Source organism: Petaurus breviceps, unplaced genomic scaffold (assembly GCF_028583685.1).
Source record: "Petaurus breviceps papuanus isolate PSGF00001 unplaced genomic scaffold, PetGlider_PUasm1.0 79, whole genome shotgun sequence".
In the NCBI taxonomy this organism is placed as follows: Eukaryota; Metazoa; Chordata; class Mammalia; order Diprotodontia; family Petauridae; genus Petaurus; species Petaurus breviceps.
Window position 1 is genome coordinate 423,558 of NW_027186523.1, and position 26,118 is coordinate 449,675.

At 35.2% G+C, this 26,118-nt stretch overlaps 1 protein-coding gene across 4 annotated transcripts in view; it reads right to left on the bottom strand.

Moving 5' to 3' along the window:
• The window catches only part of LOC138175776 (ATP-binding cassette sub-family C member 9-like), a 204,294-nt gene that overhangs the window by 161,954 nt on the left and 16,222 nt on the right, over positions 1–26,118 (bottom strand). For all 4 annotated transcript variants that reach the window (XM_069106237.1, XM_069106236.1, XM_069106238.1 and 1 more), the window contains 5 exons: positions 21,818–21,976; positions 18,594–18,735; positions 15,697–15,818; positions 13,036–13,202; positions 6,611–6,853 (listed from right to left, as the gene is read on the bottom strand). In XM_069106237.1, coding sequence (XP_068962338.1) covers positions 6,611–6,853; positions 13,036–13,202; positions 15,697–15,818; positions 18,594–18,735; positions 21,818–21,959 — 816 coding nt within the window. In that variant the 5' untranslated portion in view covers positions 21,960–21,976. The remainder of the gene's footprint in view (positions 1–6,610; positions 6,854–13,035; positions 13,203–15,696; positions 15,819–18,593; positions 18,736–21,817; positions 21,977–26,118) is intronic.

The window sequence follows — 26,118 nt, forward strand, 5'->3', positions numbered from 1 at the left end:
TTACAAGTAAGTGGTTCTACTTATTTATCTGAGAGTAGTTTAAGATCCCTATTTGGCCTTCTGTCAGTTTTAGTATTTAATATGTTTGAAGATATCACACCATTTCCTTTGTGTTCTCAATGTACCATTCATATTAGTTGCTGATAACTTTTGTAATTTCTTCTGACTTTGTGCTTTTATCTTGTTCATTTATTGTTTAGTTCATTGGATTTTCTGCCCTCTTCTTTAATTAGGTTAACTGTCTAAATATTTATCAATGTTATTAGTCTTATCAAAGTACTGGTTTTTAGTTTTACTTATCAAATCTATAATATTTTTGGTTTCGATAAATGTATTCTCTAATTTTAATTTCTCCTCTTTTGTGTTTATCTTAGGTTTATTTCCTGGCTTTCTGACTTTTTGAATGCATATTAAGTTCATTAATCTTCTCTTTTTCTATTTTGTTCATGCATGTCTCTAGGGATATTATTTTTCCCCTTAGCTGCATTGCAGATATTTTGATATGTCTTTATAATTTTCTTTCACATAATTATTAATTGCTTCTATGTTTTCTTCTATGATCCACTCTTTATTCAGGGTTCAGTTTTAAATCTATATTTGGTCTATGTCTTTTTGTGTTTGTGCTCCCTAACTACTATTTGTATATCATAGTATGGAAAAGATGTATTTATTATTTCTGCCTTTTAATATTTGTTTACAGGGCGACTAGGTGGCGCAGTGAATACAGCACCAGCCCTGGAGTCAGGAGGACCTGAGTTCAAATCCAGCCGCAGACACAACACAAAAACTAGTCGTGTGACCTTGGGCAAGTCACTTAACCCCAACTGCCCTCCAAAAAGCAAATATATAATACGTATATTATATAAATGTATTTGTTTACAATACCAATATTTATTTACAATACCTTTAATATTTGCTTACAATATAAGTATTTTAGCATCTCATTTAAAAGTTTTTGTAAGTCTTTTAGCTCTAAATTTTAGCGCAACAATTTTTCACTTTTGTATTTTCTTTTCTTTATTTTTCTATTGGATTTGTCCAGAACTGAGAAAGGGTTTTTGAAAACTCCTTCTACTATTGAATTATTGACTACATTTTCTTGTAATTCAATTGTTTTTTCTTTTATGAACTTAGATGCTAAGACATTAGAAACACATAAATTTAATACTATTATTGGTTCATTATCTATGGTTCCTTTCAGCATAATGTAGTCATCTTGTTTATCTCTTTTTCTATTGTGAACTTTTTTTGTTTGTTTGTTTTTGTTTTGTTTTTGCTTTGTCTTATAAAATGATATCAGTTTCTGCTTTTGGGGATTCACTTGATGCATGGTTAATTTTGATCCATCACCTCACTTTTTTTTTATTTTGTGTATGCCTTAACTTTGTAGGTATGTTTCTTGTAAGCTACAGATTGTGGGGTTTTGCTTCTGATGCAATATATCACTCTTTAATCTACTTTAAAACAACTTTATTCCCACTAATTGTCTTCCCCTTCCCCTCAAGCCTTTTCTCTCTTCAACTTTTTGTGCCTTTTCCTAGTTTTGCTTAACTTATTTAATTGTCCCTTTTTACTTCTCAGTTAAGTAGTCAAGTAAAATCGCCCTCCCTGTCATCCTCTTCAATGTGTTTAGTTTGTTAGTTTTCAATTTCATTTTTGATACCTTTTTCTATAATGGATTTTTCCATCATCCTCTTCATTATTTATCTTCTTTTTCTGTTTATTCTATTATTTTGATTCATGGCCCTCATACTTAATTATTCCTTCTTTATTTTCTGTATTCTTCATGGAATTAAAGTTTTTAAAGTACTTATTTTGAGTTCCTTCTTCTAAACAGTTTCTACATATAAAATCTTGTAGATCTTGCCTACTAATCACCTTTTTCTGTTGTGCCTCACTCAGAAATACTCATTCCTGCAGTTGATATATAGGACAGAATACTGTCCCATGGTAGGAACTATATTATGCCCCTACTCTTACACTTCATTACTGCTCTTTTGTTTCCCTATGAATATTTTCTCCCATTTGCCAAAAAATCATTTCTCTAAGCCCCTGCTCCCCTGGGTGGGTTGCCCTCAGGAACTCTAATTTTTTCCTTTCTCCTGAGGCAGCATGAGTGCTCTATCTAAGCACCTTCGAATTCTGTTATTTAGTTCCCAAGAAAACACTGAGTCACCTGGAGGTGGGGTATTGTGAGGTCTGGTCATGATGTCCCAAGCCTGTTTTCCAATCACTTCTTTTCTTTTGACTTCCACTTTCATTCTTGTCTTTTTGTGTACTTTAAGGAAGAAATTAGTTGTCTTTGTGAGGTTTCTTTTTTGGTTGTCCTTGATTACTGTATTTATATATCTCTTGCATTGCTGCTATAGTGTTTGAAAAGCAAATAACCTGTTCAGATCTAGTTTTCCTTATGGGAATGCTTTAAATTCCTCTTTTTTATTTAAAAGCTACCTTTTTCTCATCAAAAGTTAGGCTGTTTGATAGGTATGTCACCTTGAGTTCTCTTTGGAATACATTATTCAATTCCCTGATATAGTTTCTGGTAAGGGCAGAATAATCCTGATTAATTCAAATTTCTTTTCCTTTACATTTGAAGTTCTTTCTCCTGGTTGCTTGCAAAATTTGTTGTTTGTCATTAGAATTGTTCAATTTCATTACTGTGTGCCTTGGAGTTTGCAGCTAAGGTTGTTGTTTTTCCCCTGGGAGGTGATTTAGTTTGTTTTAATTGGAATTTCTTCTGTTCAGAAATTCTGGGTTGTTTTCTTGGATTATTTCTTAAATTCTTGTGTTCAAGTTTTTGGACTTGTGTTCTTCTGGACGATTCCTGATCCTTAAATTTCCTCTTTACATCCTATCTTGACAACCAATACGTTTTGTTGGTATGGGGATCGCTTCTCTCCTTCCAGATTATTCTTCTCTTCTATGTATTTGCATTCCCAAGCAGCTGTTCTTTTATTTCTTTAATGAGGTCTGCTACTGTGTTTCATACTTTTTTATTCTATTCTAGTAAATCCTTTTCTATTCTATAATAACGGCTAAAAATCACATTTATATAGAGCTGACTATGTGTCTTTACTTTTTAACACATATTATCCCATGTAACCCTAACAAAAACCTTGGGAGGTGCATGCTCTTATTATCCTCAACTGGCAGAAACTTGGGCACAACAAGGTTAAGTGACCTGCTTAAAGTTACACAGCTAGTAAGATCTTCCTAACTCTAAACTCAACATGCTGTCTACACTGCTCCACCTTATTTCTGCTTTCAACCATAAATTCTACTTCTACAATTCATCCTTTGTTTTTAAACCTTTCAGGAATAACCTGCTGTGGTTCCTTGCTTTCTTGAGAATTCAAGGCTCCCCTACCTCATCAGACATTGGTTCATTTTCCATTGTCTTGCAATATCTATTCATATCGGTTAAAGGATTTAGAGGTCATATTCTCTTCTATTCTGATTATCATCCTTGTTTTATTTGCTTAGGTCCAAGGTCTTTGAGTTTTTCTGAGATCTTTCATAATTAAATTCTTTTTCTCCCTTATATTCCCACATTGCTTACTCTCTTACTCCTTTGATGACAGTTTCCCTGGAGGTCAGACTTGAAAACTATCAAAGCTTCCACTCCTACAATTGACTGTTCACTGGTCTCACTATCTGCCACAAGTGACTTCTAGGGTGACAAAACTGACCCCATTTTCATAACAGTCCCCTTTCCTCCAGGATTAGTGGATTGCCACATATGCCACCTACCCTGGCATCCTACCTCAGTTCCCTCTGTTCTTCAATTCTCTTGCTGAAATACTTTTGAAACACAAAGTACTGCCATGCTGCAGTTCTATCCAGAGCAAGCTTAGGCCTTTTGGTTTTCTCCTGTACTAGGAGGAGAGGAAGAGAAAGTTGAGCTTTGTTGCAAGCCCATGGATTGATTTGTACATCCCTGATGCCAGATTTGATGATTGATGGAGGAGTGGATGCTAACTGAGCTTATTAGGGGTCAGAAATCAGCCTTCTCTGTTATTAGTTCATCATGTTTTCACCTTTTAGGGTTGTTGGCGCCTTTAAGCATGAAGACAGTTGAAGTAGTTTTGTCTCTTCCTATTTTGGAGAAGTTTGAGAGATCATGAGGACTGTAAAAAGTGTCTGGTCTGTTGGTCACATGACACAAAAGCCCCAGAAGCCATGAATTCTTGAATCAATTCACCATCCCCTCCTCCTGCTACTAGTGGTATTATAAGAATTAGCTGGTATACTCCACAATTTGTTTCATGATTGAAGGCTGACTGTGAAATCATAGAATCAACACATTTCAGAGTTGGAACAGACCAACCCATATTTCAAATGAGCAAGTTCTAATTTGCAGTTGTGACTAGGTATATGCATTTTACCAGGCAGTTAAATGGGCAGCACATAGTAAATGTTTAAATATTTATATAAATAATAATTGTTTCTTTAAATGTTTATGTAAATAACTATAAGAAGACAAAATGAGAGATACATTAGAGGAATCTTTTTCAGGTATAGATTGCACCAGATGGCCTCTAAGTTCCCTTCCAACTAAAATTTTGTAAAATGTAGCTATCTGTGAAAACTCCAATATGTGATATTTTAAAAGGTCCTCTCTGGCTATAAAAACTGGGAGGAAGTCTCCAAAGAAACATTTTGGTTGATTTACAAAGGAATATGAGATAGGGACCTAGATGATGCAATTTAAGGATTACAAGGTCTGAACAGACTTCTCATTCTGCAGGGACTTCTCATAGATGACCTAGTCCAACTCCTAACCATAGCATGAATCCTATCTACAATAACTCTGACACGTTTTCATCTAGCCTTTTTTTTTTGGGGGGGGGGGGCAAATGGAGTTAGCAACTTCCCCAGGGTCACACAGTTAGTAAGTGTCTGAGGCCAGATTTGAACTCAGGTCCTCCTGAATCCAGGTTCAGTGTTTCATTCACTGTACCATATAGCTGCCCCTCATTTAGCCATTTCTTGAAGATCTCTGAAACAAGGCATTTCCTCTTCCTAAATACGATATACTATGGTATATGGTAAAAACCCTGGACCTGCATCCAAATTGGGGGTTCTCTTTACTGACTACTTACATAACCCTGGATAAGTCACTGAACTTTCCTGGGCTTCAGTTATTTCATCTTTAAAATGAAAAAATTAACTCAATGCTCTCCAAGAGGCCCTTGTAGCTCTAAATCCCATGCTAATGCAACTGACTCTGCTTTTGGACAGATCTGATCATTAGCACGTTTTTTTCTCCTTACATTGAGTTGAAATCGACTTCCTTGCTTTCACTACATTAGCCATAGCCCTTTGTCTCAAAAGAACAAAGGCCACAGATCGATTGAGGTAAATTCTAGTTCTACTCTGCAGGGTCAAGAAGAGAAAGCTCATATGATAGTTTTTCAAGTATGAGCTACTAACTTTCTCATTTCAGAATGAATTGATGTAATTCTCTATTTATTAATTTTAAAAATCCTTACCATATGAATATGTATCATCTATTTCACATAAGATTTTTCAACATAAGGCACAGTAGAATTGAAATGCAAGCATATGTATATCCTACAAAAATCAAGCTTAATTAATATTTTCTCACATAAAAGATTGATAGTACCATTTCCTCTTGTCCACAGAGAAAAGAAAACACATCTTTATATCTTCCATGAACTGACAGCTGAGCGATTTTTTCTATGCTTGCCCTTTAGATGTTACAGAATCCTTGATTCAAGGGGAACGTAGAAATAATAGCTCTCCTGTAATACCTGAAGTTTTAATATCTTCTAAAACAGTGGCATCCAACTCAAATAGAAACAAGCGCCATTAATCTGTGTAAAATCATTCCCATGAGCTGCATATTGACTTGGTTTTTTTAATGTAACATTATTTGTTTGATTACAGTTTCATTTATTTTGTCAAATATTTCCCAGTGAGGGCTCCTCTCAGCAATACAAGGTTAGAAGACAAAGGATTCCTGATGGAAAGGGATATCCACATCCAGAGAAATATCTACAGTCTGAATGCAGATTGAAGCAAACTACTCACTCTCTCTCTTTTGTGTTCTGTTTTATTTCGTCACTTCTTTCTCACCGTTCACTCCACTGGTTATAATCCTTCTTTACAACTTGACTAATGTTCAATGTGAACGTATTTGTAGAACTTATATTTGATTGCATGCCACTATGGGAGTGGGAATGGAGATGAGAGGGGGAGGGGAGAAAAGGGAGGGGAAGCAAATTTAAAACTCGAGGGATTGTGGAACTGAATGTTGCAAAGTACATAAATAAATTTAAATTAAAAAAAATATTTCCCAGTGACTTTTTAATCTGGTCCATGCACAGCTGACCAAGTGTTTCATCTCTCTTCTCGGCAACATCTCCCTTATCTTCCACTTGAAACTGACCAAAGTATTCACTTCGCTGGACTGGGCTGTTCTGTGCAGCAAGCACAATGTGTCACGAGTCTTATGTGTATGGGGGGACTTAGCCTACTGAGGAGAGAAGAACAAGGTCGTCTACCCCGCTGATAAGCTTGTGCACGTGGGATTCATCTGACAGCTCATTAAATTCGCGAGAACAGAACAAAACGGGTCATTTTTTACCTTTTGGTCTTCATACGCATCCTTCAGGCAAACATAATTTGTCATTGCCCTCATTGCTATAGGCAGTTTTCCAATTGCTTTCAAATCGATAGGTTTTTTGTGGGCTGATATGATAAGTGTGTTCATCCACCAGTATGTGGCCTTTGAAAGCAAATTCACAAATGGCTGAAGAAATCTCACACCGAGATCCTGAAGGTCTTCAGGAGGCTTTACTTTTTGAGGCTTCATAAAAAATACATATCTCTGTAAAAAGAAAAAAAATATCACCACAGACCATCAAGTGATACAAATTACTTATACATGTGTCACCTAGATTAAATATATTTCATATTTGCTACATTTTTTTTGGAACAACTTTTTTGGTTTGGATTTTGCTTCTGGGATATTACAGTGGTGCTGGTGATGGTTTTGTTGGAGGGTGAAGAATATAAACATCACAAAGATCAGAAAGAAATCCATAACTTAGAATGTTAAAAAAGTTGCCTTTGGCATTAAGAGGTTAAATGATTTGCTCCTGGTCACCAGGATAGTATGCACCAGAGACAGTCTTTGAACCTACAGCTTCTGACACCAAGAAAAATTCTCCATCTATGAGACATGTCCTCTCAATCGCTTTGAGCACTTTAATTGATAAAAAACAATAATAGCAGTTCATGTTTCTATAGTACCTTATAATTCACTTTTGTTACAACTTTGAAAGGTCATTATTATGTCAGTTTTACCAATGAGGAAACTAAGGCTAAAGAAATTGGCAGATGTGCCCAATCACACAGCTAATACATGGCAAATAAAGGACTCTAGCCCAGGTCTACTGCATTCAATCAAGTACTCTTTCTGCTTGAGGCAATTTAGGTGGCATAGAATTCTGGGCCTAAAGTCAGGAAGACCTGATTTCAAATCCAACCTCAGACACTGTCTTGTATGACCCTGGGTAAGTCACTTAACCTCTGTCTACCTCAGTTACCTCAACTGTAAAATGAGACTAAGACAATGTACCTTCCTGAACTGTTGTGAGGATCAGTGAGATAATATTTGTATTACACTTATCACAGTGCTTGGCACAGACTGATTCGGTACTTAATAAATATTCCTTTCCTTCCTTACTATTTTGTTGTTCAGTCACTTTTCAGTCATGTCTGACTCTTCATGACCCAATCTGGGGCTTTCTTGGCAAAGATACTGGAGTGGTTTACCATTTCCTTCTCTAGCTCATTTTATACATGAGGAAACTGAGGCAAATAAGGTGAAGTGACTTGCCCAGGGTCACACAGCTAATAAGTATCTGAGGTCAGATTTTAACCCAGCTCCTCCTGACTCCAGTTCTATCCACTGCACCACCTAATTGCCCTTTGGAGTTAACAACAGTCTTCCAGAAAGACTGTACCCAGATTTGTCTTTACTAGGTCTCTGTCCTTCACCAACTCTCTTGAGTTCTATAATACTTTCACAGCAGGGAATCTTAATGATACTGGTAAGTGTACTCTCATATAGGGATGCAGGATAGGATCTCACTGAAGTTCTTTTTTTATTCTCTCTGATAACACAGTCAGAGGACCACTGGAAACTGGCTAGTAAGAGACTTGGTATATACTCATAGGCATGGAAGTTTCTAGTGTTTTATATAAACAAGCAAGACAAAGAAATTCAAGGAGAGGGAACTTCAAAAAAGAGACAACATACCACAGGCAAACCTAGACACAAAAAACGTGATGGTTATTTTAGTTTTTTGTTTTGGAGTTCTGAGTTTTGGGGTTTTTTTTCTACCATGACAACATCTTATCCTTGACTTGAGGAAGCTAGGCAGCTTAATGCATAGAGTGCTGAACTTGAAGTCAGGAAGACCTGACTTCAAATCCTGGATCAAACACACTTATTAGCTATTTGGTCATTCATTTAATTTCTCACAGTCTCGTTTTCCATTTCTGTGAAATGGGGATACTACCACCTACCTCACAATTTTGGTGTGAGAATTAAATAAGAAAATATAAATTTTTGCAAATTTTATACTTGGCAAAACTGAAACTATTCTTTAACTGTTAGCTATTTTTATTATCCATGATTTCATCTTGTCAAGGGAATTTCACCCCGTTTTAAAGAGACCTAAGCAATGTCAGAACAAAGACCTCATCAGTGAAGTTAAAAAGGACTCAGGCAGGACAATTATCCAGGTAAACCGCTCTATTTCTTATTTACTCCTATTTGGCAGTGATTCCTACTATGATTGATTAAAAAAGGTCCAGCTGATTGGTTTCAGTGCACTTCAAACTGTGCAATCACTAAAATGCTATATTAATTGGACATTAATTTTGCCTAAGTTCAGTTTTATAAAATCAATTAACTTTCTGCAGGTCCCTTCAGCTGTAGCCATTTCAGGTTTAAGTTTCCCTGTTCCATACAGTTGATGATACAAAAACAAATACTTAAATGTATGATGATAACTTTTTATCGACAGTCATTTATATTTTTATTCACATGAAATGAATCATAAGATCAGATCTGAAGCTGGTGGAGACCTGAGAGAACATCTAGATAAATCTCCTCAGTTTACGAACGAGGAAATTGAAGCATAGGAAAGTAAAAATTAACCCAATATCAAATGGGAAGTAATACAAAGAACCAAGATTTGGACCTACGTCCCATGACACTTTCCCTTATGCCATAAATATATGTACACATGCACACATATACAAATACACATACAAATACAATTATCTGGTTGATAAATTTTATTTTTAGTGATTCTGTTTTCTTAAAGCACATACATATTTATAAATATATAATGATTTAAAGTCTCTACAGGATCCCAAAAGCCTAAGTGCAGTTTTGCATTGTAATAACTTAAAACTTAAATAACTTAGCTTTACCAACTTAAAGCTCAAAACTGCACTAGATTTTAAGCTTTTTTGGTTTTTAGATTTTTAAGTTTTTAGAGTTGGTGGCACAGTGGATGGAGTACCAGGCCCAGAGACAGTAAGACCCAAGTTTAAAGCTGACCTTAGAAACTTACCAGCAGTATGACCCTGGACATGTCACTTAACCTCTGTTTGCCTCAGTTATTTCAACTGCAAAATTGGGGATAATGACAGGACTACTACCTTGCAGAATTGCAAGGATCAAATAAGATAATACTTTTAATGAGCTTAGCATAATGTGTAGCACATAGCTGGTACTTAATTAATGATGTTTATTCCCACTCCTTTCCTTATCCAATTCAATTCCTGGGCACACTTAAAATCCTGGTACGAGGTAAAGGAAAAAAAGGAAAGGGAACATTACTCAAAGAGAATAATGATAAAGAGAAGTCTCTGAATATGCATTTCTTAGTTAAAAAAAAGTAATTTAATGCCTCCTGAGAAATCACTTTAGCCAGAAGTTGAGAAGTAGAATTAAATAGCTAGAAAAGATTGATAAGGAATATGCTGGTAGGCACACTGAGATATTACAAGTGAAGCTATGAATCAGTTCAACAATTCTGGAAAAGAGTTTGGAATTATACTATACCCAGAGATACCTCCAGGAGACAAATGTCCCAATAAAGTCAAAGATATAAAGGTCAGATATCTACAAAAATATTTATAGCTTGGCTTTTGGACTAGTAGAGAACTAGGAGGAAAGCTGAGTATCCATCCATCGACTGAGTAATGGCTGAATAATGTGTGGCATAGGAAAGTAATGCAGTATTATCATGACATAATGACAGGTGTGGAGAATTCAGATAAACTTGGAAAGACGTTTGCAAACTGATGCAGAAACAGGAGAAAATGTCCATAATTACTTCAATCATGTAAAAGAAAACAATCCTGATAGACTTCGGAATTCAGATCAATGTAGTGATCAACTGTAACTTCAGAGAACTAATGGTTTGGTGTCCTTACCGAGTGACTGGATATGTTTGGAATGAGGCATGCATTTTATGGTTAATGCGATTTATTTTGCCTGACTGTACTTATTTGTTACAAAGTAGGGTTCTCCTGTATAATCGAAATGACCGATCTTGGCCCACAGAAAAGTTAAGAAAATACATTTTCCTCCTTCCACTGATGAGGGGAGGGACTATCAATGTAAAATGCTGTCTATATATTTGGACACAGTTAATGCATTCAGTATTTTTGGTGAACTAATTTTTTCCCTCTTTTTTAATAAAATATTTAAGTCTTTGTTACAAAGGATAATGCCCTGGGTAGAGAGAGAGGAGGGGTATATTCAGAATTTAATGTGATCTCAAAATAAAAAATACAAATAGGAAAATTAAAAATAAATAGGAATATTTTGTGCAAAGTATCAGTAGGAAATGTCAGTGGTGCTTCTTTTCTTAAAAAAGCATCAATAAATCATTTAAAAAGAAAAAAAAAGACTATGTCAAAAGAGACACCACAGTTTTACTCAGCACTGATCTTATAGTCACATGGGTTCAAGCCTTGGCTCTGATATTTATCTCTGACAAGTCACTTTGCCCAGCTTTCCTGTTCTGTAAGTGGTAATAATATCCTTATATTTCCTTCTTTAAGTGTGAAAAATTCTTGAGGTCCTAGAGAAATATATTAACACAACCACTGCCTGATAGATCATGGGTCAGTCCTTCAATGGCCTGGTGATGCCTTATTATCTGAGCTTTCAGAGATAAGATAAAGCAAAGTCACTACTCACTCAACACTGGTTACCTTCATACAACTCACTGAATAATCTTGGGTAATTATGTGATTTAATTTAATCAATATAGGCTGCTAACATGTATAAATTAGAAATTCAAAAAAATCTTCAAGACTTGAATGATCTACTTCACATATGTTCAAATTAACTGTGCAACTGCCAAAGACCCCATGAGTTTTGCAGGTTAATCATAGTCATAGCATTCAGTGGTCAGTGGTTTCATTATTGCTAGCTTGTAAACAGAGCTGAGAACTGGATCAACCAAAGTAGTTAGACATCCAGGGTGCAATACATACTGTCTCAATGATGGATGTAATATTTTTCATAAATATAGTTTAATGCCAGAAAATTCCACACTTCATAACAGGTATGTAATTATTTTATAAATCTAATTGTGTGTGTAACAGTGAAGTCTCAAATCTCCTAGTAGATACTAACACAAATGTAAAGCATTTTCAATTTTTTCCTCAGGCACAGAAATGCCTTGCTCATCTCTGATGAAAGTCCCCTCTATTATTAAAAAAAAGGCAACTGATTGTCCAGACTTAACATGGTTTAGTTAATCAGGCCTAATCACTGAGCTGTCTGATCTTGGTTCATTGTTCTTAAATACCCATCGTATGTCTAAGTACTCTATTGGAAATTCAGCATTTTCAAAGTATACATACTGATAACTCACTATAAAATAGTCAAACAGGAGTTGGAATTTAATTCACCTAGATCTAATTCATACTTTGTCCAAAGTGCTATACAACAGAATTATCAGGTGTACACTATATAATGTACAACATAGCATGGGCCCTGAGGACATGTTACAAAGATACAATAACATGATAATAGGTATCACAAGAAAAAGCTTTCTTTAATTTGTAAATAATTCAGTTTTTTCCATGAATACTCCTCTCTCTCTCTCTTTCTTTGTTTCTCTCTCTGTCTCTCTGTCTCTGTCTCTCTGTCTCTCTGTCTCTCTCTGTCTCTCTCTCTGTCTTTCTCTCTGTCTTTCTCTCTCCCTCTCTCCCTCTCTCCCCCTCTCTGTCTCTCTCTCTGTCTCTCTGTCTTTCTCTCTCCCTCTCCCTCTCTCCCTCTCTCCCCCTCTCTGTCTCTCTCTCTCTCTCTGTCTCTCTCTCCCCCTCTGTAAGGGTTATGGGATTTAAAGATCTTCCATGCCCCATTGGACTTGCTGACGTAGCAGGAAGGGGCGGAGCAAGAGGAAGCGCAAGCCAAACTAGAGTTCCTGCAGTGGCTAGCAGTGGTGGCGACGGTGGCAGCAGCAGCAGAGGCAGCGGCGGCGGCAGTGCGAAGCCGCTTTTGAGTCAGCCAGAATTTCTGCTAAGGACTCCTGCTGAGGACTGCCAGGGACCGGAGCTGCTGGGAGCATGCTTCCTGGACGCTGGGTGGTTGCTGTGAGTGGGGAGAGGAGGACCTTTGCCTGAGGTAGCCTGTTCTGTTTTAAAGGCTTGAGAATGTGGGTGCTTTCTACTTTATCTACCTGTGCCAATTTCATAACAACTCTGATGGCTTTCACTTTCTGGTTTTGGGACTCAGTCTTTTGGTATCTTAATACATTTTCTAGCTTATTCCCCCATATGGCAAGCATGATGTATTTTGTGATGGATAATTATATCAGCATATCTGTAATTTCCATAAGCATTGTGAATATGGCATTGCTGATACACCATCCTGCCCCTCAAGACAGCTGAAAAATTATTAGGTTATTTTTAGTAGAATCAAGGACACCTATGAAATGAAACACAAATCATAAAACACTTACTTACCCTAACTCGAATGACATTGATCTCCACAGCCATCAATAATCCATTGAGGATGACCATCATTCCTGTGATGCAGAAGCGAAGCTCAGATACTCCCAAACCAAGCTGACAGTACTTAACTAATTTTATTGTTTTTGTGATAAAGGCCATGACCCAATAAAGAAAGAGGGCTGAAAAAAAATCAATAAAAATGTTAGTCTTAATTTTAACTTCATGAAAGTTTAAATGTACAGATAATAATTTTCTATAAAATATACTCAAATGTTCAACTGATTCTGTAAGCTCATCAATATTCCCTCCAATGCAGATTGCAACCCAGCCTATGTAGTTCTTGTCTTCCTATAAACTCACTACCAAGGATCCATCCAGTGTCCTCGGCATCTTCCTCACTTTCTTTCAACAACGTAACTATGCCAAAGGAATAGCTAAGGCTGTTCACTTGCCAGTCCTCATTCTTGCCATGTAAGCAGTACAACTTCCTTTTCAATCACACGTTATTTTAGCGACATTTTTGTTATTTCTACTTCACCTTATTCTTCAATACCAACTCACTGCAGCCTGCTCATGTCAGACGTGTGCCTCTCCTTTGAGCTACAAGTGATCCCAAACTTCAATTTTCTTTGAAAGGACAACATTCCACAAATATTCTGCTTCTACATAATTTTATATAAAATAACTGATCATTATAATGCTCATCAATCATCGTGTGCACATTATAAATGCCTTGAATTTTTTAAATGATAACACATTAAATGATTATTTTTGAAATCTTCTTTATTCTAGAATTCATCCATACTGATGAATATGAAGATCAGGCACATATGTGAGAACATACAGATGAGACACTTAAGGATAGTCAAGCATGATTTGGCATTCCTTTGAAACTATTTCACATTCTATCATCCTTGAATGTGGACATTTTAAGGAACTCTGATTTCTGAAAAACCTGATCTCTGCAAACTGCTTTTCTGTAATAAAACAGATGTGATGATATCTCTGCATTGGGAAGACTTTCTTTAAAGATAAATGGGATAAGAGTCTATAACTGAAGATAGCCCACAGCAGTAACACAGAGAATATGATAATTTGGAGAAGAGTTCTATTAACCCCTTGTTTCCCACTTACTGATAAATCATCTTGTTGCTATGTAAAAATCTTCCACCAAATATAAGATAAATCCCTAAAACTAATCAACAAAAATTTATTAAGAACCAACTAAGGTTGCACAGTGAATAGAGTACTGGCCCTGGAGTCAAGAGGACCTGAGTTCAAATCCAGCCTCAGGCACTTGACACTTAACTAGCCGTGTGGCCTTGGGCAAGTCACTTAACCCCAACTGCCTTGCCATCTTCCCCTCCAAAAAAAAAAAAGAACCAACTAGGTGTCAGGCACTGTGCTAGGCATTGGGGATACAAATACAAGAAAATGAGATCTCTTTGAAAGTAAGTCTACATAGAGAAAGGAAAGCAAAGAGGGATTTAGTGGATAGAGAGCTGTCCTCAGATTCAGTGCGACCTGGGTTCAAGTCTTACCTCTGACACACCCTGTCTGTGTGGCCCTAGGCAAGTCACTTAACCTCTCAGCATGTCAGGCAATTCTCTAAAGCTACATGTTGCAGAGAAGGTGCTGAGTTGCATTGGTAGAGGAAGTTCCTGTACACAGGTCCAGACAAAAGGACAAATGGATGTGTGCCATTTTTCTGATCCTCCTATCTTCTCATAGTGCTACTTTCACTAGCATCCATGGCATTTGCAAGGAAGTTGTTTTTAAAAATCCCAGACAATAGATTCAAGATATATTTTTCCTATCCATTAAAACGGTTACGGTAGAATAAAGAAGTTCTACGTCATTTTAGAGATCTCTTTATAGATCATGGTTTCCCTATCCATGGTACTAAAAATATGATTATACATTATACTCAGGCTTTTTTAAAGTTTGAATTAAAGGAAAGGTGTGGCTTAAATTTAAACCAACATGGTACATTTGTCTCCATAGATAATACCAATAATTTTATCTTTTAGCCCCTGAAAGAAGACTGGGTTAAGCATTAGGAGGTCTGAGATACAAGTTCTATTCACTGGAATGCTATTTTGCATGGGGGGAGGGCATTCAAACCCAATGATCTCCTGACTCCAAGTCTTGGACTCTTTCTATTATATCATACTGCTTTCAGTTGGTATTCTCTATTCTCGATGCTGCTTTCCTAAGGGCTTAGAGCCAAGAGTTGCAAGAAGACACAAAGCAGGTATAAAATGAAGATTGAAAGGAGTCTCATCTTTTTAGTATGGGCAGTGTTCTGCCTGCTATTATATACATATGAACATAAGTATTTCTTTTGCAACAGTAGAGAATCTGAAAGGAGAATAATGGGAAGCTTTTCTTACTTCTAAAACCTCAGAGGGAATAATCTTCCAAGTCTTGGAAGGGAAAATTGAGTTGAATGAGGGAGGGCAATTTTTAAATTATATGCTTTACTAAAAACTTATTAAATACAAGAGCAACTGCATAATGCTTGTTTTGTAACTATCTATAGTTAAATTAACTGATTTCAATAAATAAGATATAACTTTTTTCTTATTCATTTTGGAGCATTGGGGTCAGGAGAAAGTGAAGTTTTAAAAAAACATTTCACTTACCTGTATTTTTTAAAACCACCTCACTTACCTAAAAGTAACTTAGGAAAGTTTGATGTTTCAATATTATGATAATAAACTATTGATGTTGTAGTGGCCACAAATCCCATGACAGCAGGCATGAAGAGATGAAGGTGACGAGATTCCATATTTCTAAAAGGAATGGTGAAACATCAGTGCCTAAAGCTTATATTGCTAATCCTTTCATTTGGCTTCGTTAGTGTTTATTTTGGTCTTTCTTTCAATTACATTTCTTATATGGAAAACATTGTACTAGATATGGTGAGATATATTTTACACATCACCTGATAGGCAGTTGGATAATTAGCAACTCTTTGAATAAAATAAATAGATGAATACAAGCACAACTTATAAGTTTCCTCAGCTATATTATCTTGGCAATATGTTTCTTATTATGAAATCTTCTCTGTTATTTCTAGTTTGTACTAATTTATCCCTTCTCTAACCTCCTCAGTTAGCCATATGATTTCTATGTTCATTTTATCTCTCCAAAGACTGTACTATAATGACAGCCTACTCTATCTTTTAGCTTTTTTTTTATCTAGTTCCAACACATCATATGGTGCTGAGTGAATAGTATAAGCTTAAAAAATTCATTGGGTGATTGATTTCAAAGCACTGCACATGTCCTTTAAATTTTGGGGTTTCTTCAGTTAGTCATACAATTTTAAGGGTGTGTCAACCAAGTCAACCAACTGATCACCCCACCAATCAAAGGCTCTGCCACTAGGTGAGCAACAGGAAGTCTGTTGAGATTGACTGAGAATTAACTGAGGTATGACTTGTGAAGTTTGTATGAAAACAACAAACTAGTTTGAAAATGGGAATTTGAGCATCTTCCTACATAATGGCAAGTCATTTTAGCCAGCTCCCTGTGAAGGAATTGTTTGCAGGGAAGAGGAAAACTCCAGTCTTGGCCTTGGTCTCTTTTTCTGGCACCCTCAGCAACAGAAGGACCTTGTGAACTTCAAAGAGTCATAGGATTCTGGACTTCCCATAAGTATCTTAGTCCTAAAAGCTTCCTGGAATACTTGATATATTGAAGAAAAGCTACATCAAGACTCTAGAAAGAGCCCTGCAAAGAAGTTGTATCATGCTGATAAAGGACTTTGGGAACATCCCACAAAGGAGGGAAAGGGTTTTCTAGCAACCAGGAGATGTGAATTACTCCCTAACCATATATGACCTCTAAGCCTGAGCCCACTTTCCCCAGGATTCTGTGTATATTGAGGTAAAAGTGTAATAGACTTTTGTGCAGAAGTCTTGTAGCAACTGTTCCAACCACAACTTTCATAAATAACCCTTTGAAAAAACTAATTACATCTGACTGATTACTTGTTATCATCTGATGATCATGGCTGGTGTGGGGAAGCACATAGGTGAGGCCTTATGAGCTACAGAATTAGAAAACCTCCCCACCCCACTCAAAGCTACTTCTAGAACCCTGAAAGGAGATGTAGCCTTCTTGCCCTAGGACCCATGTGCTATTCAATGATATCTCAGTTAACAAATCTCCTGGAAGCAGAGCTTCCTTTAACAATGTTACTGTTAACAAAGAGATAGTTGACCCCATTTATGAATAAATAACTGGGGGGACAAAGGAAGTGGTCCTGGCTCAAGAACAAATGTCCGCAGGAAAAGTGAGGACACAACCTAGTTCAGGTAAGGTGCATGCTTTTGGTACTTGAACCATCTGGTCATTTGCGAACATGTAGGGAAAACACAGTTTAGAATGAAGCCATGAGCAACCTGAGTGTTAATGGGTAAAGGAATAACAGACTGATAAAAGAAAACCAGTTTACTGTGGGGTCCGTGGGCCAGGCAGGCACCACCTGTTTACTGGTGTGAACGATGGCATCCTAAACATTCTAAAGTTGGTCAAGGAGAGAACAATCCTTACGCTTCTACCTCTGGTAACATAACTTCTGCCTGGTTTAATTAGAAATTGTCTCTTTGTTCATTTCCTTAACAGAAATTTAAGCTTTTGTCCCTTGGTTAAAATATTAGAAGTCTCCCATTTCCCTATTAATTTCAAAGTAAAGAGACCAAGGGATAAAGCTGACTGGGCAATAATACATTTTCAGGATGCAGATTTAGTATCTATCTTTTTAATAACTTTAAAGTTATTCTCAGATTAACCAAATACAAGAAAGTTTTGCTATGTGAGTATAATGTAAGACAACAGGTGAAAATTTAGTATTTTTACAGTTCCTGAATTTAACAGCTATAACATTTATTAAGAAAGTAATTATAGGTTATTTTCAGGACTATAAAATAGCATTCACTCCATACATAATGAAAATAATTTCATAAAACATAGGTTTAATGATCAAAATCTAATTTTAGGAAGCTTTTATGGCTGCTGTAAATGTGTAAATCATATCATCTTCCTGGGCTATTAAACCACATCCAATTTATTCACTTGAGAACTAAAAATGGAGGAAATAAACAATGTATGAAGGTTATAAAGTGTGTTATATAAAAAAGGCAAAAGAACCAAAAATTTTGAGTGAGTGGGTATAAATATATAATACAGAGGAAAGAAATAAATACATAGATAGCAAAGAACTCTATATGCACATATATGCGCATCTAAGCATGGAAATTAAAGAGAGAAGGAAACAAGAGTTAATACTATAGTGAGTAGGAGAGGAAAGGGGAAAAGTAAGTGGCAAGTGTTCAAATCAAAAATGTGCTAACATAAATTACTAAATAAATCTTATCTCAGGAAAAGGATAAAGGCATATTTAATGCCATGCATGGCATTACAGAATATTAGTGTCATATCTGTTACTCCCTATGAATTAAGCCTAGATGATTCTACCTTTTTTTGTATGAGCTTAGCCACATTCCACATTTACATATCTACTAGAACATCATGACATTGTTAGCTAAATATTGACTTACCCATCAGAAACAATGCCCTCTGCTATTTCACAAACATGCACAAATAGGAGAACAAATGTAAGAATCCATCTCAGGTTATGTCCAGGGAAATGAAGCCATGTGTTGTGATGAATTTGTACTTTTGAACTTTGACTTCCCCACCCTGAAAAAGGAGAAAAAAGGAAGAGTTTTAAAGATAAGGTTAGAATACAATATGAAAATAATATTTAGCCAATTCTTGGAAATTATTTTACTAACAATAGATATTATTCAATTAAGGACACTGACATCTCTCAGAAATAATTGCTACTTATTTCTGTGAGTATGTGGATTTTACATTTGTCTCTATTGAATTTCTTTTTCTTACACTTGGGTGACAGGACAAGAAAGTATCTCACTAATGAAATACCTAACTTTTCCTTCAACACTACAAAAATAATTACTCAATGATATGAAGGAAATATCCCCAATTTCTAATCAATATATTAGAACTTCTCATTAGCAAAGAAATATTGTATTCTACCAAGTTATGGACAGAAAAATGTTCTTACTCAGGAATCAAATTGCACTATTTTAGAGGACGTAATAAGGCTTTCTAATAATAATTTATAATGATAATAAAATAATTTATGGCATATATATTATATACCTACTGAAAGGGGACTTATAGAGAGTAGTGTGCACCTTGCTTCTCCAACTGGAGTCATGTACAGGATCCATTTGTCAGAAGCAAATAAAGATTATCCATTCATTATGAAGTTCAGTATAATAATAACTATCATAATCATAGTTAACTTTTATATAGCACCCTACTATATGCTTAACAGATATTATTTCATTTGATCCTTATAATAATACTGTGAGGTAAGTGCTATGATTATCCCCATTTTACAGATGATGAAACTAAGGCAAGCAAACTAAGGTGTCCTGCTAGGATCACACAGCTGGTGTCTGAGGCCACATTTGAACTCAGAACTCCTCACTCCAGGCTCTATCCACTGCGTCAACGAGTGCCTGAGCCTACTTTACTGAATGTTTGCTTGCCATTTTCTAAATTCTATGCTTAAATTAATGTCAAATTTTTGTTAAAATTTCTATTTCCTGTTGAAAAAAGGACTCCACTAGAAGATCTCACTGGAGTGCTAAAAGTTAGCTCTCCATATACCTTCCTACCACCTTCTATATGGAGGTAAAGCACTACATTCCTTGAGTGGAAAGTTGGCATGCGTTTAAACTATCCTGGTGATAAAACAATTTTTAAAAGTCCATAGACACTGTTCAGGAAGGAATTACTATATAATCACAAAGCATCACTATAACATTTATTAAAATATTTCATTCCTTGGATTCTCAAAAATATTTTTATTCCTATGTACTAATTGCAATATTTTATTTATCTTCCCCTCAGATTTTAAATTCCTAAGGCTAGATGAAACATCTGCTAAATTTCTCTGCAAATTTCTGAGTACAAAGCATAAGAAATGCATTCTGTTAATTGTTTCCAAATTTGAATATTAATGGTACTTTTAGTAACCTAGGCAATAAATGCTGAAGCTATCTCTAGCTAAAGACACTCAACTCATTCCTCTTAACATTTCAGCACACCAACAATTCAAGCATTTAATTTAATTATATCACCGAGACATTCTTGTAAGTTCTAATTTTTCTAATAGGGGTAATTTGATCTCTAAATGAAGACATTTTTCCATCTATTACAGAGATGATGCAACATTCTTAGATTCCCCTAATTACAGAGATCTCAACTTAAACTTTCAATATGAATTGGGAAGGCTTTTTCTGTGGTGGTGGTGGTGGTGGTGGTGGTGGTGGTATCATTTCAGTCGTGTCCAACCCATCATGACCATATTTGGGGTTTTCCTGGCAAAGATACTGGAGAGTTTTGTCATTTCCTTCTCTACCTCATTTTATAGATGAAGAAACTGAGGCAAACAGGGTTAAGTGACTTGTCCAGGGTCACATAGCTAATAAGCGTCTGAGGACATATTTGAAGTCTTCCTGACTTCAGACCCAACACTCTATTCACTGAGACACCTAGCTAAAGGAAACTTTGTGTATTCCATTGATTAGATCTTTCCTATGGCCCTACCTGAAGGTAATAGGTGCAATGTAACTGTGTGAGGTACTAAAGTCTTACATCTGGATTCAAAACAGCAGTATGCTATGGCAGTCAAGAAAGCTAATACAATCTGAGAATTAAATAGGTGAAAGCATAATACCTAGGATAAATAAAGCAACAATTCCACTATATTCTGACCTGTTCGGCCTACATCTACTTCTGGTTCAAACTATATCATTTCTGGGAATATTTTAGTAAAGATATTGCTAACCTGGAGAGTAACTTGTAAAGGTGAAGTTCTTGTTATTGGAGATCAGTTTAAGGATTTAGAGCTGTTCAGCCCTGTTTAGGGAAGAGTAGACATGGGGTGGGTAGCCTATCTAGTGTCTTCAAGTATGAATGACTGACATACAGAGAATAAGTGGCCTTATTCTTCAAGGTTCCCAAGGGGAACAAAGAGCAGAACAAAAAGCAAAGGATGGAAGTTAAAAAAGGACAAATTTAGGTTTGAAATAAGGAAAAACCTGAGCAATTTATGAAAGAATACAAACAACAATAGCACTCAATTCTAAAATTAACTTAGTTGTTTTCCTCTCCACTTACTAATGTAGGCACCAGAACCAACCCTTTTTTTACATGTCTGTTTTGTTATTTTGTATTTATTTCATCTATGTGCATATCTAACGTTCTGGTTTCCCCATCAGTAGTCACTGTAGTAGCTCACTGATATCACAAGGGACTGTTTCATTTTTATCTATGTATAACCAGTGCCTAGCACAGTACCTAACACAGAGCAGATTCTTAATAAATGTTTGCTAAATTAAAGTTAAAATTATCCTAACTGCAATGCATCCCATTCGGTAGGTTAAATGATCCCAACTCCTATAATCTTTATAAACCATCACTGAACCTACTCTCCTTCCTTCTCATAATTTTGCTTACTTTTTTTTTACTTCATTTTAATTTCTCCATCATAATTCTATATCTTATAAAAATTTTTACCTGTACCAAATCATATAACCATTAAATGTGGGAAATTATATAGAAATACTAATCAGTTTTCCAACAGTTTTTCTATTCCATATTTTAAGGAATAAAACTAATGTTTATTGAAGTTTATCTATTGACAACAGATATGAAATGAAATTATGAATATGAAATTACTTACCAATGAATAATATTGGAAAAGTAATAAATAACAGGAAGACATGAGGAACCAGGTTAAGAGCATCCACAAAACAGGCATTTTGTAATACACCCTCCTTGATGTCATAAGAGGAAATGTTGTTACCACAAAAAGAAAGGCTCATTTTTCCTGTTGATTTTCCTGAAAAAGGAGAGAAAAACAAATTCAAAAGCATAGTATAATATAGACTATTACAAGATTTTCTTGTGAAGTACCCAATTTTTAGAGTATGAAAAGATCTTGGAAATTAATAGATAAGGAAAAAGACAAATACCTATAATAGTCTCCTATAGTTTCCTTAATAATTATTTCAGAGAAAAATAGTAATCTACAGAACTCACTGATTTTAAGGAAGAGAAAGGATGGGGCTTCAAGGGAAAGAGAAACAGTATGTTGATTATTAAAGAGGCATGAAGATTTCAGCAAGTATGAAGCCAATTTAGCTAAAAATATAATTGAAATATTTTATCTAAGTGCATAAAGTAGTTGAACAGAGGTCCAATGGACACAAGTCTGTGGACATGAGTTTGCCTATCAGAAGGATACAAAGTAGTATTTTTGTGGTAAAAAAAAAAAAAAGCAATAGGGGAAAAGTAGATGCCCACCTGTTGGGAAATGGCTAAAAAACATGGTAAACAAATGTAATGACCACTGTTATACTTTTAAGAAATGTCAAATACGATTAATACAGATAAGCATAGAAAGAATTCCATGAATTAATGCAAAGTGAAGCTAAGAGCCAAGAAAACAATATGCGCAATGATTACAACAGTGTAAATGCCAAGAACAAACCACTACAAAACAACTGAAACTAAGCATCTGAAAATTTGAATGAACAAGACTGGCACCCAATAGGGAAATGAGAAAAACAGATTCCCCTAATCCATTGCTGAGGTGAGAGGTTCAGGCATATGTAAGTTGTAAATATTTTCACATTTTTCATGTATTCCTCACTAATACTTGTTTTTCTCTTCTTTTTCTCTTTGTAATAAATTTTTGTTTCATTGAATGACACTCTGGGAGAAGAAAAGGGATACAAGGGAAAACTTGGGAGATTTAAAAATAAAATATATAAAAATTTATTTTAAAAGAAACCATTAAAAAATCAAGAGCTAGTATTTTTTAAAAGATTATCAAAATTTATCAACTTTTAACTAAGCTGATTAAAGAAAGGTAAATCAGGTTACCAGAATAAAGTAAATTCATCATAAAAATAGCGCAAATCAAAAGGTTCAACAGAATGACTACATACAGTTACATGTTATCAAAACCATAAATCCAAAAGGACATGCATAATAAACTACAAAAATACCAAAAACAAAAACCTAAGTTTATGAATCAAGTCAAGATACCAACAAGCAAAGCACTGAAGACACAAGAAAAGCAAAAACGAAACAATCCCTGCTCTCATGGAACTTGCAGTCTAATGAAGGAGACAACATGCAAACTAGGCACAAACAAGATATATGCAGCAAAAAAATAGAGATAATCTCAGAAAAAAATGCACTGAGATTAAGACTGTGAAAGGCTTCTTGCATAAAGTAGGAATTAAGTCAAGAAATGAAGGAAAACAAGGAAACCAATACATAATGGAAGATTACAAGTACCACTAATAACAATTCACCCTAACGAAACTGGCCAATAAACCCAATTATTCTCAAAAGAGCAGACAGGGTCAGAAAAACTATACACAACAGAGGAAAAGGAAACTGAAATCTTTTCTAAGGTAAATTCTTATGGATCCTAAGTCTTTGTTGGCATGCTAAGACAGGCTGTGGAGATGACAAAGGAAAACAGAAAAGGAGTGTTGAAATGTACCATTTTCCAGAGTTTTGTTTCAAGGCAAGACAAATAAGAACTAGACAACTATTTACTCAATTCAGTTTATTTTAAAATTATCATTCATTTCTGCCTCACATATAATTCTTTGGGGGTTTTTTGGTTCAAATGCCCATAATTGGGGCTTTAAATTTAATATTTTAAGGCCCAAGGTCTTAATGACCATGTTAATGGCTTTACTTATCAATAAAATAATTTGGCAAATAGGTATAGAAAATTGTTATTTGCAGTTAAATCAAGTAATTGCTGCCAATTAATTGGTTTCCATCTAATGGGGGAGAGAAATGTCAAGATCAATTGATTTCAGAGCTCTAAAAAAAATCGTATTTTGGCATGGAATTGTACCTATCATCTCTCTCAGACTAGTATATATCTCAAGATCATAATCCTTGATGACATATCTCCTAAATTATCTGAAATAATTTGTTTTTCTCCCCTTTCCTGCTTTCTCTTATGTTTGCATTTCTTTTCATTTTGTCTATTAAAAGGAATCTGGGATATGACTAAATCACAGATACTCTATTTTCCGTGATTTATAGGACAATGTTTCTAATTCAAAAAAACTTTGTAAGTGCAATTTTAGAGGAGCCAGGGTTAAACATTTTAGACAATAATCTATTCCGCTATCTGAATTTAAAGAGGATACTGAGTACCAGAGAGACTTTGGTTTTAGTCTAGTCACCCCCAGAGCTATTTGGGTGGTTTACCAACAACTAAATTTTGAGTGATTTATTACTTACTAAAGCTTGCCCCAGAGAGAATAGCTTCACAGCCATTCCTAGCACTGACTTGGCCCTGGTTGCTACTGATATGAATGCAGCACCTTACTGTAACTTTTCAGATGGAAAAAGACAAAACTTAAGATGAATAATAAGATATGGGCCAAAATTATTCATAAGTATGTCTGAGGGAATTTTATAGGATTATATACATGGATTTTATTTTGTTTACAAGGGACTAAAAATTCTAAGTTCTTCTGTAACAAAATTATATGTATATACATATATATATATATATATATATATATATATGTATGTATTTAAACAACCTAATCTTAGAAAGTGACACTGAACAAGCCGTAAAGGAACTATGAATGGGAAAAATCCTGTTCTAGATGGATTTACAAAAACGTTATATTAAATTCTATCAAAGAGAAATGAATATGCTATCAAAATTTTTAAAAATAAATACATAAGGTACTCTACCAAATTCCTTTTGTGAAGACAATATGGTTCCAATATTTAAACTAGAGAAGGAAAAAGTAACAAGAAATTTTTACAGTGATGTTACTAAAATTGATGTGAGATTTTTTAATAAAGGCATAGCAAAAAAGATTAAAGTAATGTATGCAAAAATTATTCCCTCTAACCATTAGATTTTTATGCCAGCATGGTAAGGATGGCTTAAGATTGGAAAACAATTAATTACATAAACCAGAATTGACTGCATTCAAGTCTGGACCACTACCTATTTTTATATAGCCCAACAGCAAAGAATGTTTGTTGGATTGTTTTTAACAATGGTATTTAATAATGTAAAAACCATTTTTAGCTCAGGGGCATAAAAAAGTGTCAGTAGACCAAATTGCCCCTTGAGCTGTAGTTTACTGATCCCTTAAAATAAACAATAAAAACAGTTAACAACAATGAGCATATCAATAGATGCAGAAAAAATTTCTGATACATTACACTACAACCCTAGAGTGTGTAGGCATGAAGGATTTTTTAAAATATAAAAATATATCTAAAACAAATGCCAGTTCACTTGCAATGGATAAACATCAAAAAAATTTTTTTCCCAATAATTACATGAGTAGAGCAAGGATGATCCCCCCACCCTTATTCAACAGGTTTAGAAATGCTAGAGATAATAATGATACAAGAGAAAGAAACTGAAGGTATAAACATTGGAAAAGAGGAGACAAAATTATCCTCATTCATAAATGACACAATGGTTTATTTTGAAAATTCCAAAGAATCCTCAAAGAAACTGCTTGAGATAATATAGTTTCATAATGTATTACAATAATAATAACAATACAAAATAAATTTTAAAAAAGCCTTAGTCCCTCCCTTGGAAGTCAACTTGTGGCCCTATGGAAAAGTCCTCATTATTTTGCCTTGGTGCTTCCATTTTAGGTGAACAGATTGGAGACTCTATCCTAGTGAGTTTCAAAAGGCCAAGAAAGAAAGAATTCTGGGAGCCCTGCACTGATGCCCTAAAGAGCAAGAGCTCTCCTTTGGGAGTCACCAGCCGGGCAGTAGCTAAAACAATCTTACAGCAGTGATGCTATGTTTGGGGATGAAGTTGGTAGGATCAATGTTATATAGTAACTGAACTAAGTCTAGAGTAGACCAACGGTCCCCAGAGATCATGATGGAATAGAGGAGAGTGTCTCCCTGAAATGTTGGAGGAAAATGTTTTTACTTTTGTTATTTCTATGT